General features: G+C 43.7%; 1 protein-coding gene across 4 annotated transcripts in view; it reads right to left on the bottom strand.

Moving 5' to 3' along the window:
• SPEG (striated muscle enriched protein kinase) overlaps window positions 1-15060 on the bottom strand; it is a 1484310-nt gene that overhangs the window by 209772 nt on the left and 1259478 nt on the right. For all 4 annotated transcript variants that reach the window (XM_078679189.1, XM_078679190.1, XM_078679187.1 and 1 more), the window contains exon 31: window positions 611-760. In XM_078679189.1, coding sequence (XP_078535315.1) covers window positions 611-760 — 150 coding nt within the window. The remainder of the gene's footprint in view (window positions 1-610; window positions 761-15060) is intronic.

Below are 15060 nucleotides of genomic sequence, written 5' to 3'. Positions count from 1 at the left end.
AGCGCCCTCTTGTGGAAGGCATGTGTGAAATGAACCTGAAGTGAAGAGTAGAGCGCCCTCTTGTGGAAGGCATGTGTGAAATGAGCCTGAAGTGAAGAGTAGAGCGCCCTCTTGTCGAAGGCATGTGTGAAACGAGCCTGCAGTGAAGAGTAGACCGCCCTCTAGTGGAAGGCATGTGTGAAATGAGCCTGCAGCGAAGAGTAGAGCGCCCTCTAGTGGAAGGTATGTGTGAAACGAGCCTGCAGCGAAGAGTAGAGCGCCCTCTAGTGGAAGGTATGTGTGAAATGAGCCTGAAGTGAAGAGAAGAGCGCCCTCTTGTGGAAGGCATGTCTGAAATGAGCCTGCAGTGAAGAGTAGAGCGCCCTCTTGTGGAAGTCATGTGTGAAATGAGCCTGAAGTGAAGAGTAGAGCGCCTTCTTGTGGAAGGCACGTCTGAAATGAGCCTGCAGTGAAGAGTAGAGTGCCCTCTTGTGGAAGGCATGTGTGAAACGAGCCTGCAGTGAAGAGTAGAGCGCCTTCTAGTGGAAGGCATCATTTGTGATACTCCTTCTGCTCAAATCAATGAACGGGCACTAGATTAGCTCAGATGGTGAGTGCTGGCACCGAGTACCTGATTCGTTGCGGATGTACTGCCGGCCAACGATGGCGCCATCCTCTGTGAGCAGACTGGCAGGAATGTTGGGCTGAGAGGCCACCACTCTCTCTCTCCGCCCCCGGGACAGGCCCCAGCGGTCCCAACGAGATCGTCTCTCCTCTGCACCTGCAGGACAACGCTGATGGTTAGCTGCAGCTCCTTGCCCACCCTATGACAAGCCGTGAGAATGTGTGGGACCGGTAGGTTCCCATTATGTATTTCACAATGAATTACAATGCACTCCAAAAAAAATGGGATGGGCCCAGTTCTTCAAACATGGCAGTATTTTCTGTGTTCCTTTCACACAAGTTTGGACATGTACCAAGTAGGGCTGTTCTCAGATACTATGCTTTTTGAACAGTAATCTTGTGGCCCTTACACAAGTGATAAACACAAACTTAAACATTCTTCTGTCCTCTACCAAATCTTTGGGACAGTACCACCTCTTGCCATTCATGCCCCCTCATACCTATTTTTACATTCCAAACATCGCTAGCTGTAGTAAACTGTTATATGCTGTAACCTCAGCACATAATAGCACCTAGGCTGCACAACACCCAACCAAAAGGAGATAGCAACCACTCATACAACAGGGACTAAGAAATCTAATCACCAGCGCATACCTGCTCCAGGACACAAATACAAACACAATGGGTCCTATAAAAAAAAGGTAGATCTTCATGTATAGAACCACTCACGTTTAAATTCACATCATACACCTAGGAATACCCTTGCTACTTTTCACAATTTACCATTTCCAAATGTAAAGTTACTCCTAGATGTAGACTTACATGGCTTCTCTTCCTCAGTTTAGTGGATGGAGTCTGCATAAACGTAATTTATGACTTTAAAGTTACTACTCATTAATTTTCAACTGTATTTTAGGTTCCGCACACTTTGAGGAGACCTCCAAAACCAAGGTGGAGACCACCCGTGCAGAAGTGAGATCTCTGAATGGAAAGTAATAGGATAGTTACATACACTTGAACCACATCACTTTAACTCCTAAATCCAACACTTTCCCTACTGTTGTTTAGATTGGAGGGGGAATAGTATATCCAACCCTTCCAAAATCCAATGCTTTCCCTGATTTTGCTAACATTGGAGTAGGAATAGTAAATCTAACCTCTAAAGTCTAACACTTTCCCTACTCTTGTTAAGATCAGAGTGGGAACACTTAATCTAACCAGTTCAAAGTTTAACACGTTCCTTACGGTTTCTTAGATTAGAGAGGGAATAGTCAATCTAACCCCTCCAAAGACATCACATTCCCTACTGTTGATTAGATTAGAGTGGGAAGAGTAAATTTAAGCCCTCCAACGTCCAACACTTTCTCTTCTTTTGCTTACGTTGGAGAGCAAATAGTAAACTCTACAAAGCCCAACACTTTCTCTCCTTTTGCTTACATTGTAAAGGGAAAAGTAAATCTAACCCCTACGAAGCCCAAGAGGTTTCCTAAATTTTCTTAAATTGGAGTTACAGTACTTAATCTTACTCCTTTGAAATTCAAAACGTTGGCATTTGTTGTTGATGTCTGAAGGTTGGTACTTTTTTAAATATTGTGTTTTTAACATTTATATCAATTTTTAAAAATAAGCAAAAACTTTCTTTTTTTAATATTTATTTTTCATTGTTTGTAACATTATAATATTATTGAACAAGTTACTTATCTGTGGTAATGCCTTATCTGGTAGAGATTAAATCTAGCTGTAGATTCCTTACCTTTGAATTTCCCTAGGCCTCAGACTTGATCCGGAAGATTTTTCATGAGCAGTACCCCTGCGCGTCATAGGTTTTGACGATCGGTTCCGCATCCGTCATCGTCCGTGCCAGAAGTGACATACATAGACACCACCAAGGGGCACTCACGTCAGTTTCTTTTCACAACTTTCCACGCCAGAAGCACGCCAGAAGAACACTGACCACTGCTGTGTCAAACCCAGGGACCTGAAATGGGTTCACATTGTGGAGAGGATGGGTGAGTCGGTAAGGTAACTGTGGCTACATATAGTCTCGATCAGATAAGGCGTTACCGAAGATAAGTAACTTGTTCATCAGATAGATACTTCTAGCTGCAGATTCCTAACCTTTGAATAGATACCCAAGCATTACCATCGCCAGAGGACTGTCTACAAATTAATTTTGCACGAGACTGCCTGCAGGACTGAATGGGTAAAGTCACCATCCCTGCAGATCTGGAAACATCCATTACAATGCAGTCATTACAATGCATTACCTTTACAACCAACTGTTACAAGGCAGCTGCCGTCACATCTCATGCCATTACAACGCATGTCACTCCAACGCATGCCATTCCAATGCATACCATTGCAACGCATGCCATTACAATGCATTATAAGGTAAGTAATGGAGTTTTTTTGTTTTAGGGTGGGTATGGGTTTTGGGGTACATGGGAATAGTAATTTTCACCCCTACACTATTCAACACATTCCCTAATGTTGCACTCACTGGAGTGGGAATAGTAATTTTTACCCCTACACTATCCAACACTTAACCTACTGTTGCACTCACTGGAGTGGGAATAGTATTTTTTACCCTCACACTATCCTACACTTACCCTACTGTTGTCCTAATTATGCATTGTGATGGCATGCATTGTAATGGTATGCTTTGTTATGGAATGCGTTGTGATGGTAGTTTTTAAAAATGCGTTGTAATGGCATGCGTTGTAAAATTATGCAATGTAATGCTAGTTGCAATGGAAAAACCGTGTTATAAGAGCATACGTTGTAATTGTTTGCGTTGTAACGTCATATATTTGACTGTCCAGGCAGTAAGGTTTGGTGAATGTGTGAAGTGAAGCCCACATTGTTGCCCGACGGATATCCAGGACCTGAACTCCGCATGCTAACGCAGTGGTCGCAACATTAGCTCTGGTGGAATGAGCTTGCAAACCTTCGGGAGGTTGTTTCTTGGACAGTGCATAGAAGATTTTGATGCAGAGTACGACCCAACAAAAGACGGATACAGTCTGCACTGGCCGACCTTTTTCTGTACCCACATACCCCAGGAAGAGTTGGACGGCCACCCAGAACTCTTGTGTACGGTCAAAGTAGAACAGCATTCTTTTTGAGTCCAGGCGGTGGAGTCGCTCCTCTTCTTTAGAGGGATGTGGAAGTGCATACAAATTAGGCAGGGTGATTGATTGACCTACATGAAACGGTGTAACCACTTTTGGTAGAAAAGAGACCTGTTTGCGAAGCACCAGTTTGTCAGGATATATTAAGAGATAAGGTGGTTTAGATGATAAGGCCTGCAGCTCACTCACTCGAGGGGCAGAAGTAAATGCCACCAGAAAGGCTGTTTTCAGTATGAGAAGCCTGAGGGGCCAACTGTGGAGAGGCTCAAAGGAGCATACATTAAAAAAGTCAAACACTAAATTAAGATCCCACTAAGGTATAATGAATGGTGAAGGAGGGAAGAGATGAGTAAGACTATTGAGAAACCTATGTACAACCAGGGGCTAGAAAAAATAGGGTTGGTGAGGCAACTGCAGGAGGGAGAAAAGGCGGACAGAGAGCACTTAAGAGTTCAGAGAGCACAGTCCTGCTGGGCAAGGGAAAGAACGAAGAGTAAGACTTCAGAAAGAGTGGGCTTCTGCGGCATCGGGGACCTTGGTATCAGGACCAGCGCCAGGGAAGGTCAAGGTGGTACGAGCTGTGCCAGTCCAGGTCCAGAAATGGATACTTGTGGGCCCACTGGAGTCGAAGCCACTGGTATGCAACCAAATGGGACCACCTCCTACCCCGCAGGGCCCAGAGGCACACCAGAGAGGGTGAGCTGCCCAAATATGCGGTGCATGGTGCACAGACATAATATCGACTCCAAAATATCGTTTGGACAGAATATAGAGTTTGAAATATCGTTTGGACAAAATATCGACAGGACAGAATATAGACAGCCAAAATATCGTTTTTAAGGTAAGTGAAGTAATATCGACTGTAAATAATATAGAAAGTGAAAATATCCAAGTATATAATGTAGATAGTAAAAAAATATCGTTTTTTAAATAATATTTAATTATTTATAGTGTTTTTTTATGTTATAATATGTGTGAAAAGTGTCATTTTATGTTATAATTATTTTTAATTAATGAATTTTTTTAATTATTGTGTAATTTTATTCTGTAGCGGGTTGTGGGTTTATAGGGGAATAGGGTGGGAAGTAATTTAATTATAATTAATTAAATATGTAAATTTATTAATTGGTAGTAATATTTAATTAATTGGTAATTAAATAATATTTGTTAATTATTTAAAATTTAATTGGTAATTAATTTAATTTAATTGATTAATTGCTAATTATGTAAATTTAAATAATTTATTTCCTGTAGCGGGTTGTGGGTTTATAGGGGAATAGGGTGGGAAGTAATTTAATTAGAATTAATTAAATATGTAAATTTAATAATTGGTAGTAATATTTAATTAATTGTTAATTAAAAAATATTTGTTAATTAATTAAAATTTAATTGGTAATTAATTTTATTTAATTGGTTAATTGCTAATTATGTTAAATTAAATTATCTATTTCCTGTAGCGGGTTGTGGGTTTATAGGGGAATAGAGTGTGAAGTAATTTAATAATAATTAATGAAATAATAACATTTATTTAATTGTATTTAATATAAAATAATTGTAAATTAATTTTTAATTATCAAATAAATAATTGGTAATTAGTTATAAATTAGTATTAATAGGTAACTAATTGAAATATTTATAGTTAATTAGTAATTTTAATATATTAATTATTATGTTATATTAAATAGTTAATCATTTTTAAATACATTTATATTGATATTATTTTCTAATTTATTTATTAATATATGAAGTATTTACTTTCTCTAATGTTGCACCCACTGGAGTGGGAATAGTAATTTTAACCCTTACGCTATCCAACGCTTTCCCTACTGTTGCACCCACTGGAGTGGGAATAGTAATTGTAACCCCTACGCTATCTTACGCTTTCCCTACTGTTGCAGGAAACATCCTTTACAACGCAACTTTTACAACGCACTACCATTACAACGAAACTTTTACAATGCAAAAACTATTACAACGCATGTTTTTACAACGCATGTTTTTACAACGCAGATACCTTTACAACGCATACCATTACAACGTAAGTATTGGTAAGTATATAATATTTTTTTTAATGTAAATTTTTGTAATTTTTGGGTAAAGGGGTATTTTTAGGGTTCAGGGTCAGTTTTTAGTTTTTGGGTAAAGGGGTATTTTTAGGGTTCAGGGTCAGTTTTTGGTTTTTGGGTAAAGGGGTATTTTTAGAGTTCAGGGTCAGTTTTTAGTTTTTGGGTAAAGGGGTATTTTTAGGGTTCAGGGTCAGTTTTTAGTTTTTGGGTAAAGGGGTATTTTTAGGGTTCAGGGTCAGTTTTTAGTTTTTGGGTAAAGTGGTATTTTTAGGGTTCAGGGTCAGTTTTTAGTTTTTGGGTAAAGGGGTATTTTTAGGGTTCAGAGTCAGTTTTTGTTTTTTGGGTAAAGGGGTATTTTTAGGGTTCAGGGTCAGTTTTTAGTTTTTGGGTAAAGGGGTATTTTTAGGGTTCAGGGTCAGTTTGGGGTTTTTGGGGTACAGGGGTACAGTGTAAAAATAAAGTAAAATTAAATTTACATTAAATTAATTTAATGAAATTAAATTAAATTAAAATATATTAAATTAATTTTAAATAATGTAAATTAAAAAAAATTATTATATACTTACCAATACTTACGTTGTAATGGTATGCGTTGTAAAGGTATCTGCGTTGTAAAAACATGCGTGTAATAGTTTTTGCGTTGTAAAAATTTCGTTGTAATGGTAGTGCGTTGTAAAAGTTGCGTTGTAACGTCATATATCCACTGTTGCACTCTTTGGAGTGGGAATAGTAATTTTAACCCCTACGCTATCCAACGCTTTCCCTACTGTTGCACCCACTGGAGTGGGAATAGTAATTTGTACTCTTTTGTATTTGTACGTTAATAATATTGGCTATTATTTAATTACATTTTGTTAATATATATATATATGTTTTAAGAAATATGAATAAAAAAATATTATTTTTGTACTTTCATTAATTATTTAATTATTAAAAGTTATTTTAAGTATTGTTAAGTATATTTTATTAATTAGTTTTTTATATTAATGTAATTAAACATTGTTTTTATTAAAGTCGATATTTTTTACAACGATATTTTTGTAAACGATATTTAAAACTCGATATTTTTGTACTTACCTGTTTGTATATAGAAAGTCGATATTTTGACAGTCTATATTTTGTCAACGATATTTTTTAAGGTCGATATTTTGTCACTCGATATTATTTCAGTGATCCGCGGTGCATGGCCTCAGAGAACTCTTTCAGTTGGGAGGGGATTGCTATGGCTCCCGGAAAGTTGGGGAGGCAATGAATGTTTGCCGAGAAGCAGGTTCCAAGAAACAAGGCCTAGACTGCTGATGCTCCCTAGTCGCGTCGGCCAACTGACAAGGAGAAGTCGAGGAACACATAAACTTACCCAAGTGTCCTGAGGACTTTGAATGGGACAATGTAGACTTCGGGCTCCGCAACAAGTCCCAGGACTTTCCTCTCAACAGGACATCGACTTGTGTAGAGTTGCATGCTGTGTTGCCATGAGCTTTAAGGAAGGCTCTCGATAAAACCTTCGGGTGCATGACCCTGCAATTGAAGAACAACTGTGGGTCATGGTCCTGCTCCAACGAGGTGGGGTAAGTCACCAACATTGGGAAGCTTGAATCCTGTCATGCACGATGACATCCTTGACATATCAAGAGGTAAAAACCTCAAACACTGTTCACAAAACGTCAATAAAATTCAGTCAAAAACTGACTGAGGAGTAGCTCTTCTCTCGGATCAGCGCTGACTGGCGCGGAAAGAAAAAACCTGAATTCAGCGTACCAGTGTGGCACCTATATAGGTACTGCGTGGACAGTTCTGGCGTGGACGACGATGGACGAGGAGCCGATCTACCAAGCTTACTGGCGCTCAGGCAGTACTGCTCTCAAAACATCTTCCGGATCCAGTCTGATGCCTGGGCAAATTTAAAGGTGAGGAATCTGCAGCTGGAAATCTCTATCAGATATGTTTGTTAGATTTATTTTCAAGTTATTGTTAATATTATGACTGTATTTTTTTAAGTGTTTACATTTTATGTATTTATTTAGTTACTTACCTTCGGTAACGATATATCTGTAAGAAACATTAGTAGTGATAGATTCCTTACCCTAGAATTACCCCCAGGTGTCAGACTGGATCCGGAAAGTTTTCGTCAGCAGTACCCCTGCGTGTCGGTAGGTGGCGTTGTGCGGCTCTGCGTCTGTCGTTGGCGTCTTAGTCGCCGAGATGTCGTCGTGGGCAATACTTAGACACCGCCCACGCAGGCTGACGTCATTTCTGTACACGACTTTCCGCGCCAGGAACGCAAAGCCATGCAAGAAACTCCCCACTGGTGCATTGAAACTAGGGCCCTGAAAGGGCGGTAAGGAATCTATCACTATTAATGTTTCTTACAGATATATCGATACCGAAGGTAAGTAACTTGTTCAGCTGAAAGGTACACTAGTGATAGATTCCTTACCTTACCCAGCAATACCAACCCCGGTGATGGGTATGCGAACCAAGATCACACTAGAAAGTCCCGGAAAACAGAATGGCCAAAGAAGCCGTCTCTCTGGACTTGACTGTCCAGGCAGTAATGCTTGATAAACGTGTGCAGTGAGGCCCACGTGGCTGCCTGACAGATGTCTTGCAGGGGGACACCACATTCCAATGCAGTAGGGGCTGCAGTTGCTCTAGTGAAATGAGCATGCAGCCTCACCGTAGGCTCTTTTTTAGCCAAAGAGTAACAGGATTTGATACATATGACGACCCAGCGGGAGATAGTCCTCTTATGCACCGCCCGACCTTTCTCGGTGCCAACGTAGCCAACAAAGAGTTGCTCGTCCACCTCGAAACTGCTGTGTGCGGTTGAGATAAAATGAACACGCTCGTTTTGGGTCCGGACGGTGGAGCCTCTCTTCTTCTCTGGAAGGATGCAGAGGTGGAAAGAAGGTGGGCAAGGTAGTCATTTCATGCAGAAGGGGTGGAGCCAAGGATGAGGACTACTTCTTTTCTGAGTTGAGTTGCAGGCAGCTGTTCTTCATCGAAATGTCGAAGGCTTTCTTTCCTTCTTGGAAGCTGTTTGGTGATGTTGGGATCATTGGTGAGGGAGAGGATCAGCTGGGTGTTGTTGGCATAGGAGACGATGTTGAGCCCATGGTTTCTGGCGATGGTTGCGAGGGGGACCATGTAGACATTGAAGCGGGTGGGGTTGAGGGAGGGTCTGATGGGTGACTGCATGAGGGGGGATCTGGAGTGGTGAGGTGGTCTTGGTTGTCGAAGTTGTCGTAGGTCATCTTCGCCTTATAGTGGAACAAGGTGATGAGTCTGTTGCTAAGGTCTTGGGATGTTGGGACGTCTGTTGCTTCATTGCAAGGTCTGGCAAATTCCTTGATGATGGAGAAGAGCTCTTTGGTGTTGTGTGCATTGGTGAGGATTCTGTCTTGGAAGGAATTCTTCTTATTGGATTTGATGAGTTGGCGGTGTGCGGTGGTGGCTGCTTTGTAGGCGGCACATATTTCTGGGGTTTTGTTTCTGATCCGACAAAGGAGGCTTGGGGGCTTTCCCCCAGCACCTTGTCACGAAACTGATCAACTTTGAATGGCGGCAACATGAGCGCCGATGAGGAAGTGGTTTGTGGCGGCTGCATCGGGGGCCTAATCAAGCAGTTTACACACCACCTGGGCCCTGATCCTTGCCCCTGAACCACCCTTGGCTCCTGCTGTGTGCGGCTGCCAGAGCCAGCAAAGCTCTGACTGCGGATTACACTTGGCCCCTCAGTTTGTTGCATTAATGCTGCACTTTCTGACCTACAGCCCAGGCGACACCTTGCTTGGTCACCAGGGTTGCTAGGATTAATTTGGCTGCTACCTCACATTGACTTTGAATAACTGAGGGCCCCCCTGCTAGTACATTGGGGTCGGTGTCTGGCATTGCATGATCTGGTGGTGCAGTCTTATTCACGTTCCGGAGCCCCTTGCCACTACACTCATTATGATAGGTCCGCGGAGGTTGGCGACCTCCCGACTGCACATGAGGTCTAAAGTAAGGCATGGAGCGCAAGGACCCTCGACAAAGCATGCTGCCCTTTAAAGCAACCAGCGCTAGTTCCATGGCGCAACAACCCAATATGGCGGAGGGAGGTGATGCGCTTGCTCCAGAGACAGCTGGCCAGTGGACTTGCTGGCAGAGCTACGGGGCGGGCTTTAAAGTCTTGGACACCCGGTTTGATGTCCTGGACAGAAGGCTGGACTCCATGGGGGCACGGATTGCTCTACACGAAGGGTGCCTCATGGTGGCAGAGGGTAGAATCTCTGACTTAGAGGATGGCGTGGGCCAGACAGCAAAGAAATATGAGTGGCTGGAGAAGATCCTCAAGTCTGTCGCCATCAAGAACGTAGACTTGGAAGCCTGGAGTGGAAGAAACAGCATCCGCATCATGGGTGTGCTGGAGTCCACCAATATAGGGCGCCTGGACAGGTACGTAGAGTCACTCCTCACTATATATTTGGAAGCTAGTCCTTCACCTCCATGTTTGTAGTGGAACAATCGCATCGTATTCTGGGTCCTCAACCTAATCCAGGGTGTCTGCCAAGGCCGATTATAGCCCGTCTCTTGAATTTTAGGGACAGAGACACCGCCCTAACGCTAGCGCGGGACAAGGGCCAACTTGACTGGAAAGGCTCAAACATCTCCCTATATCCGGATTTTACTGCGATGGTCCAAGACGCACAGAGGAAATTCGTAGGGGTGAAGGCGGCCTTACTAAAGATGGGTCTGCGATATAAAATAATAATAATAAATTGATACTTGTATAGCGCACTACTCACCCGCAAGGGTCTCAAGGCACTTGTATGAATACCGCGGTGGAACCCATCCTGGCTTTCCCTGTGAGGTGTCCACTCCTGGGCACCCCCAAGGTGGAGGCCAGGCATCCTTAGCGTTGTGGGGGCCGTTGTGGAGATTAAGCAAGCTATTGCCCAGGGTTGTAGAGTGGGACTCCATGATTGGAATAGGCACCTAGGCGAGAATTATCAGGTCCGTGGAATTCTGAGCCCAAGACCCGCCGAGGCGGGGAATTGAACCCTGGTCCCAGGCTAGACCTCTGCATCAGGGTCTGCCGCTCTAACCATTGAGCCACACTTCTCCACATATGGGGTGCTTTATCCAGCGCGGCTGAGGGTAGACATTAGTGGTCAGTCTCGTATTTTTGATTCACCTCACCACGCACAGGAGTTTTGCCAAAGGTACTCGACCGCTGTTAAAAAGAATGTATAAAGTATAATTGATGGACAGAATGCAGAACAATGTCATACATTCACCCCAGTACAGAGATATGGGCCTAAACCCATCATGCTGAGCAAAAGAATGATGGATTTAACCAAGATCTCTTGACTGGGGGTGAATGTTTTGATTTGTTCTGCATTCGTCCATCAATTGTGTGTCATTTCCTTTCTTGCCCTAAGTGTGCCAGGTATGCCGAGACGTGGGTCCCGGGCTCACTGTGCTACTGGAATCAAGCTATCCTAGCTGACGAGGGGTGAAACCCCGAAACAGGTCCTAGGATGCTTGTTTCCGGTCCAGAGAGGACCTCGCTTGGCAGTTCGGGCTGGACTGTTCCCATGAGGCACAGGGTCAAGACTGATTTGCATATGGCTATGTCTAAACTGGGGTGGTATGGTGAGCAAACGAATGATGGATTTAACCCAGATCTCTTGACTGGGGGCGAGTGTTTTGATTTTTTCTGCATTCCGTCCATCAATTGTGTGTCTTCTGTTATAAAGAAAGGCACAGCCTCCCGGCAGAGCACAGAGGATATACCGAGCTCCGGTGCGAGCGAGAACCATTTTTCCGCTTCCTAGAGTCCCGGCCCCAGTTCTTCATTGTTTCCATGCTATGGATACATCTTGGCTTGCTTTAACTGTAGTGACATGAACTGATGTCAATGACACACTTGGAGGCCGCCATAGATGCAAAATTGTTTCAAATTGCAGGCACTTGGTGCCATTAGTAGGGACAGAGTTGGGGTGTTTCCACCCCCTAGTGCAATTGCACATGTATCAGTCTATTCAGGTTCATGGGAATGATAGTTTTGCTTGGTCGATGTCTGCACAAATCATATTCAATATGAGTTCTTCCCCCATCGTTTATTGAGGGGGATAGGTGGTGGGAGGGAGGGGTTTGGAATGTTATGTTCTTGTTTACCACGTTTTTGTTCCATTTACTCATTGTGGCAGGTAGACAGCAATCGCAGGGAGCAGAGTTAGCTCTTACTTTGAATTGGCTACATGACGACAAAGGGTAATTTAGCTTTCCATTCCAGATTAGTTTTGAGCACATGGAATGTTAAAGAATTAACACAAAGAAATGCCGACAAGTTCTTAACTACCTGCAGCACCATCACACAGATGTGGTATTCCTGCAAGAAACTCACTAAAAGAAAAAAAAGAAGAAAAACAGAGGGAAAAAGTGAAATATGAAGGAGAGAGCAGAGGGAAAGAATGAAAAATGAAGGAGGAGAAGGCGGAAAAATTGAAAAACGAACGAGTCAACTGAGGGAAAGAGTGAAAAACAAAGTAGAGAGCAGAGGAAAAGAGTGAAAAACAGAAGAGAGAGCAGAGGGATAGAGTGAAAAACAAAGGAGAGAGCAAAGAGAAAGAGGGAAAAATTAAGGAGAGAGCGAAAGGGCACAAAGAAGAGGCAAAAAAGGCAGAGGAAGAGCAGCAGAAGAGCAGAGTGCTCTCCCACTGGACCACCAGGGATGAGGAGCAGGCAGAAAGAAATGTGTTTCTTACCTGTAACTGCAGTTATCCAGTATTGGTGTCTTTCATAGATTCACATGCCTGAATCATTCTACGTCGTCGGAATGGGAGTCCCCGGTACATAAATAAAGTAATGTCCTATAGACATATAGAGAATAGAAGGCCTAAAGGCCTCACATTAGTAACATATCCATGTCCTTTTATAAAAAGGACCAAACTCTAGAAAAGAGCCAATCAGCTGTCACCTACCTCTAGAACCCTCCTGGCAGGAGCCTCAGTCCTTCAGATTTTTGTACGCACTAAGCTAAGTAGGCATGTTACTGAGAGAATTAGGTGAGTTGAAAGTAAGTTGAAAGTTGAAAATATTTATAAAGCGCACTGTGACCAGCGGTTTCCTGGTGCTGGGTGATTGACAGTAGCGGATGACAAAGAGCTGATGAAAGAGGATTACTGGATGAGGAAAGCTTGAGCAAACAGATGGGTTTTAAGCGCCTTACGGAAATGCAGATACTCAGTGATGGACCTGATGGTAAGCGGAAGGCTATTCCAGAAGCGGGGGGCAAGAGTGGAGAACCTGGTGCCACCGACTCTGGTCTTGCGGAAGCGGGGGACACTGAGAAGTGACTGGCTGGAGGAACGAAGATCCCGGCAGGGGAGGTAGTGGGTGATCATGGAGTTGATAAAGATAGGCGCCGTACGGGCGCGGGCCATGAAGACTATGCATCCCATCTTGAAGAGGGTACGCTGCAGGATGGGCAGCCAATGAAGGGATTTGAGTAACGGAGTGGTGTGGTGGAACCTGGGGAGCCGGTGGATAAGGCGAGCAGCCTGATTTTGGATGATCTGGAGGCGTCGCAGCTCGTAGGCAGGAATACCCACATACAAGCAGTTCCCGAAGTCCAAGCGCGAGAGGATCATAGCCAGAACAATGGTTTTAAGGGCGTCAAGGGAGAAAAAGCGAGAGATCTTACGAATAACCCTGAGAGACAAAAAACAGGAGGAAACAACGGAGCTGACCTGGGGGCGCATAGAGAGATCCTGGCTGATCTTAATTCCCAGGGTTCCTACTGAAGCAGAGGGAACTGGGGGGGGGCAAGGTTGGAAGGCCAGAAGGCAGAATGCCAAGGGCTGATGGAGCCACCCGTCAGGACCACCTCCGTTTTGTCCGGGTTAAGCTTGAGGTGGTTTTGGTTCATCCAGTCAGAAATAAAAATGAGTGTGGTCTGAAATTTGAGGAGGGAGTCAGAGGGAGAGGAAAGGTCGAAAACAAGATGAAGGTCGTCAGCGTAATTGTACACGGAGACCTCCATATTGAGCAAAGAGATAATAAGGGGATAAATATAAAGGTTGAAAAGAAGAGGGGAAAGGGAAGAGCCCTGGGGAACCCCACAGGACACCAAACAAAAGGGGGCAGAGAAGCCAGAGAGACGAACAGCTTGTGTCCGGCCTTGGAGACAAGAGGCGAGCCAGGAGAGGGCGGTGCCCTGGATGCCCGCTGCCCGCTGAGCCCTTCCAGAGGAGGCGGGAGGGTTGCATGTGAATCTATGAAATACACCAATACTGGATAACAGCAGTTACAGGTAAGTAACGCATTTCTTATCCAGTATTATGGGTCTCTTTCCTAGATTCACATGCCTGAATCAGAGTAGCAAGCAATGCAGAGAGCACACACCGGATGGTACAGTATATACAAGCCATTAGATAATAACATATCAAGCGACTAGCAACAGCCAATAGATGCCAACCACAAGTACCAGTAAAGAAATGTGCATATAAGAGAAGGATGGAGGGATGAAAGAAGGCTCACCTCAGTGAAATAGATGGCGTAGTACTGCTTGTCCCACCGCTGCATCCTTCATAAGCTCCGTGTCCAGGCAGTAATGCCTAGTGAAGGTATGTGGCGACTTCCATGTTGCCGCTCTGCAAATGTCAATTACTGGCACCCCTGCAAAAAGTGCCATGGAAGTGGACATAGCTCTCGTGGAATGGGCTTGCACCCTAGAGCGTAGTGGCTGTCCTGCTTGTTCATGACAGAAAGAGATGGCTGCAGAAATCCAGCTTGAAATACTCTGTTTAGAAAGTGGAAGACCCTTCCTGGGGCTGCTGTAAGGTACGAATAGTTGGTTCGATTTTCTGAATGCTTTAGTCTTGTCGATGTAAAATTTTAAGCATCGCTTGAGGTCTAAAGAATGCAACGATCTCACTGCAGCTGTACTGGGATTTGGGAAGAAGGAATGCAAAACCACAGGCTCATTAAGGTGGAAATCCGACGGAACTTTTGGGATAAACTTCGGATTGGTCCTCAGAATCACCCTGTCATTTTTAAATTGCAGAAAAGGATCCTGAATTGTAAATGCCTGCAGTTCACTCACCCTCCTTGCCGAGGTGAGCGCAAGAAGGAGCGCTGTCTTCCAAGAGATGGATTTCAATTCAGCTCTGTGCACCGGCTCGAATGGATGCTTCATGAGCTGATTAAAAACCATATTCAGACGCCAGGTAGGTGGCAACATCCTTACTGGATAATCCCTGTATAATCCCTTC

Source organism: Lissotriton helveticus, chromosome 3_1 (assembly GCF_964261635.1).
Source record: "Lissotriton helveticus chromosome 3_1, aLisHel1.1, whole genome shotgun sequence".
In the NCBI taxonomy this organism is placed as follows: domain Eukaryota; kingdom Metazoa; phylum Chordata; class Amphibia; order Caudata; family Salamandridae; genus Lissotriton; species Lissotriton helveticus.
This window is presented reverse-complemented; position numbering and strand designations above follow the sequence as displayed.